At 40.1% G+C, this 4,526-nt stretch overlaps 1 protein-coding gene across 2 annotated transcripts; it reads right to left on the bottom strand.

Moving 5' to 3' along the window:
* Window positions 1–2,990: 2,990 nt before the first annotated feature.
* On the bottom strand, window positions 2,991–4,153 carry LOC120430575 (uncharacterized). Of its 2 annotated transcripts, none has more exons than XR_005607679.2 (3): window positions 3,800–4,153; window positions 3,206–3,694; window positions 2,991–3,150 (listed from the first exon to the last, which is right to left on the bottom strand). XR_005607679.2 is itself a non-coding variant. In XM_039595682.2 (3 exons), exons 1-2 carry the CDS (start codon window positions 3,842–3,844, stop codon window positions 3,241–3,243), a joined length of 459 nt encoding a protein of 152 aa, XP_039451616.1. In that variant the 5' UTR covers window positions 3,845–4,153; the 3' UTR covers window positions 2,991–3,150; window positions 3,206–3,240. The 2 variants fall into 2 exon arrangements, 1 of the variants encoding a protein (XP_039451616.1); XM_039595682.2 differs by having other exon boundaries at window positions 3,206–3,654.
* Window positions 4,154–4,526: the final 373 nt, after the last annotated feature.

The raw sequence follows: 4,526 nt of genomic DNA, 5'->3' as shown, positions 1-4,526 counted from the left end.
AAAACGCATGGTTTGTACATGATGCTTTTTGAAATGTTGGCGTCGAAATCCCATTTAAAATTGAAAGGTGGAGCGCCAGCTCCTGTTACGTCCAATCAAGCTCATATTTTGGATTTGGGCTTAGTATGCCCACCGGAACAAACCCTTGAATGCCCGTCAAAAAGTCATTTTTGTTACATCCTAATGTATCGAGGTTTTTAAGCGAAGATGGCGTTCGAATGGTGAACGCCCGAAATGTCAAAATCACGCAGTGGTACCAACATTACGGAACAAGTGTGCCATGGCATGACAGCCACATTTTTTTTCTAATGTTGGTGCTACTGCGCGATTTTGACATTTCTGGCGTTCACCATTCGAACGCCATCTTCGCTTAAAAACCTGGATACATAAAAATAGACACAACTTTTCAAAATCATTCCATCTTGGAACTGTTCTTTCAAAAAAGTGGAATTTTAAAAAGAGCCGCGGCTCTTTTTTTGTGAGCCATGGTTCGTTCGCTCTTTTTAGTGAACCGGCTCTTTGAGCGGCTCGCTCTTTTTTTTTGCCCACCTCTACAAAAAACACGACTCCAACCAAAAAATGTAAATGAAGCATTTATTCAAAAATGCAAAAACATCCAAAACTTAAAAAACTGAAACACTAAAAAAATATAATTATATATATTATATATAAAAACTTAAAAACTCATAAACACAAAATCATAAAATTTTAAAAAAATTATCAAAAATCTATTTCAAAAAAATCAAAATCAAATAATTTAAAAATGTGAATCTCTAGACTTTAAATAAGTTTCCCATAGACACTAAATACTTAAACAAAATTCAACTTCTAATCGGAATCTGTAATAATTTCTAAGTTTTGAAAAATACGAGACATATTTCCTTGCATATTTCGAAAAAAGTGAAAAATTTCGTGACGTTCAAACGCCGGAATGTGTAATGACCGATTCTTCGGCTCCTTTTCAAAAAAATCCCAAGTTTTTTTTAGCGTTTTGGCTGTAGTGGTAAAATAAAACAAGAAACCCCCAATGTTATTACATATTTGGAAAGATAATTAATTTTCCTACAAAGAAATATCATGCAGAAGTAACCATATAGTACCTGTGCGTCCCCTGAAATGAAAATGTAGCGTGACGGGACAACATCGTAAAACTGGACTTTTAAAAGGCACACTACAAAAATCGCTACAGTTTTGCCAGTTTGATTTTTAAAAACTTTTGCTCTTCTACACATTATCACAAATTAAAAAACGAATCTTTTGCTCCTTGAACTGAACGAATTGGTTGAAATTTGAGTTTTTGCCAGCCATTTCTTTTCGTGACGGGACAACGAAAGGAGCAGATTTGTGAAAAAACTCCTCTCCCATTCAATGGCTTGCAGACCATATTTGGTCAATATTTTTGGCTTTTGAGGTAAGAAAACGCATTTAAAGCACATTGCAATTATTGAATCATAATAAAAATGAAATCTTTCATATTAAAAATCACATTGAAAATTGAAAAAAGTTACATTTTGGTGTAGCTTCGCTAAGAATCGGTCAATTCAAGCAAAACATTGTGAAAGGACCCAAGTCAAAAAAGTAAACAAACAGCTTTTTTGTTGCAAACGATGCTAAGAACCTTTAACTTACGCTACATATTGAATAAAGAATAAAAAAGATCACTTTTGTGTGAAAAAAATAGAATTTTACAAAGGCCCAAACCCATGACTTTTTGTTTGTTTCGAAGATTTCTCATAGACCCTTTGCTCCCGAGGACCAATATGGAAACTGGGTTGTTTTGTTTTTGAAAACGTGTTAGCTCAGGGACGAAAACAATGTTTTTCAAAACAAAGACCAGAACGTGTATGGCCCTTTGTTTCAAATATTAGGAGAATAACCAGCGGCCGGGACGGAACGGAGCAGCGAGGCCATGGAACACATTACTGTTTCCGGCTGCGACGAAGACGGCCTCATCAACCTGGAACACCGGAACGCCGAATAGTTCGCGCAGCTAGCTTAGAAGTCCATGCAGTACTGGCGGGAATGACGTTCCATTAAATTTTCATCTTGTCTTCGTTCACTGACGGAGGTCGCGGGGGAAGTGAATGTGGTGGCGGCGGATGGGGACTTCCGGATAGTGGTCGCAGTAGCAATTCGAACTCGCCAAAACTTTAGACCAGATCGAGATCACTTGCTAAAATCTGTTTTGTCCATTGCGAAGAAGCTGGAATCGGGTGAGTGGAAAATTTTGAAAGTGCAATTTCCAAAACATTAATATTTGTTTTTGAATCCCTCTGTTAGATCCCAAAACCCTGCTGTCCCCGCTTCTTCAACTCTTTCACGGAGGAAACCCTGCGGACACACTCAGGTCGCACGTCGCCAACGGGCGTCTACCCGACTTCGGCAGCAACGACGTGTGCCAGGTGGTCCTACCCCCGCAAACGACTATGTCGGGAGTCAACGTCCTGAACAACCTGGCAATGATGTCAAGTGCTGGTGACGATTGCGGAACTGACCACACAAGCAAGGTCGACGACATAAGCGCCAACAGAACAGGTTCCGCTCAGTCGGAGCGGTCGATGGTTTATTGTTCGAAACAAAAATATGCTGGCCCTGGACACGATCATAAAACCAGGTGGCTGTGAATGCTGCGACGAGGAGGAGGATGGGTTTGGTGGAGAACCGATAGAAGCAGTTTCCAAGAAGAATCTGCTACCGGAAGCAGCGGCGGCCGATACAAGTCAGCGCTCCATCACTACAAGCGCTGTTCCGGAATCGAAAAATGAACATCGAGCGTGCTGGTCGACATAAAAAAAACGTCGGTTGAGTTGCCTACGGAGTTTATCCATTTTTTTTAATTCGTCATGTAATGAGTAGAATAATGCTAATTTTTCAATATTTACGTATTTTATTTAAATGTAACTAACATATTTTGCTTATTGAATACGGTCCGATTTGTTGATGAAGATTTTGTTCTTCAAAGCGAGTTCAAAGTCTTGAATTGTCCAAGCAGCGAACATTGGTGGCAACGCATGAGAGGAGTCCTCCTGGCTCCAGCACAAGGATGGCGTCGAACATCGTGATCAGGGGGCTGGTACGGGAATGCGTCCACTCGCTCAGGTCACGGCAACCTTTCTGGGGTTTGAGCACGATGCGGTAGATAGAGTTGACCTAAAATAAAGTAACGGTAAGTGAAAATGTCGAAAACCAACGGAGTTGAAGTTACCTTTATGTTCATGAATTTGATCTCGGGGGTCATCATCAGCTCCTGGTCAACCTAACCCTCAAACGCTTTGTACCCGCTGGCTTTGAACCCGTTTCCGGACTCTCAACGATCGCAAACTTTTCGAATTGTGCCATGTAGTCCGCCTTCACGTCCAGCTGATATGTTGCGTTCCAGATAAAGGTAAAACTCCCAAATCGCTTGCTCGGTAAGCACCGCTGGTTAGACAGGACCAAATCCCGCTCGCCACTCTTAAGCGTAATGTAGCTGACACCCTCCGATTCGGCCCGAATATGCACCTCAACATCCTGTAGGTCGTGCCGATTGTGGCTTGAAGATTTCTGGCGTCCAGCGCGGGTTCTGCACGTAAACCAGTTTGCCTCATGATCGTACGTTACGAACGCGTCGATCTTTCTCTCCAGCACGAACATGTAGATTTTGGTGGGCAGACTCTACGTGGAAAGTTACGAGATCAGCAGCGCCAGTATCAATCTGAAATTGTTGATTTTTTGTAAGAAAGATCTTCAAGCTTCAAGAGAGGGTCAAACTTACTGATCAGCTAACTTGAAAGAGCAGAATATTTCAGATTAGGCTTACCTGCGGTTGTTCCGACGGTTTTGTATCCATAAATATTGCACCCATCACCTCTTATCACAGCATATTTAATACTAAAATCAATCAAAAGACGCTGAACAATTTGGTTGAATGCAAAAGGCCAAACAGGATACTGTGATTTGTTTTGGTTAGATTTGTTTTGGCCACGGGCCGACCAAACAAAACGTAAACAAAAACAAGCTGTCTTCGTGTTAGCCCAAGGGCCAAAATGGAAAGTGAAACTTCCACTGTTTTCAAAGGATCTAAAATGCAAAGGGCCAACTCTCTTCCCATGGTGCAAAATATTTTTGTCAGGGCCTTTGTTGCTTTTTCATCAATTTTCTCGAATATAATATATTTCTTGACTTTTTTTTGATAAGGTCCTATAAACAAATGTAAACATTGAGTGTATCCCGCTTACTCCGATGGACTTTGACATAAGGTGTGAAAGGGATACACTCAATGTTTACATTTGTTTATAGGACCTTATCAAAAAAAAGTCAAGATTTGTTTGTAATTCTAAGTACAACAAAACGTAGTCGTAATAGTTTTTCACTATTTAAGTCAACAATCTCTTAGATAGTCTTCATTCGCTTGAATTAGGATTTGAAAAACTTTTTCCAAATTTCACCTTGATTTTTCTCAATGTTTTGAAAATGGACTTTGAACCTTTTACAATGTTTTGCTTGAATTCATATTCTACATTGATTTTTTTAATTTTGAGTATGCT

This window comes from Culex pipiens, chromosome 2 (assembly GCF_016801865.2).
Source record: "Culex pipiens pallens isolate TS chromosome 2, TS_CPP_V2, whole genome shotgun sequence".
Taxonomy (NCBI): Eukaryota; Metazoa; Arthropoda; class Insecta; order Diptera; family Culicidae; genus Culex; species Culex pipiens.
This window is presented reverse-complemented; position numbering and strand designations above follow the sequence as displayed.

Excerpts from the sequence above, each read along its gene's own strand:
- LOC120430575 (XM_039595682.2), bottom strand. The coding sequence starts at position 3,844 with ATGGGTGCAATATTTATGGATACAAAACCGTCGGAACAACCGCAG. Across the intron at positions 3,655-3,799 it reads AACCGTCGGAACAACCGCAG|AGTCTGCCCACCAAAATCTA; the intron begins GTAAGCCTAATC and ends CTTTCCACGTAG.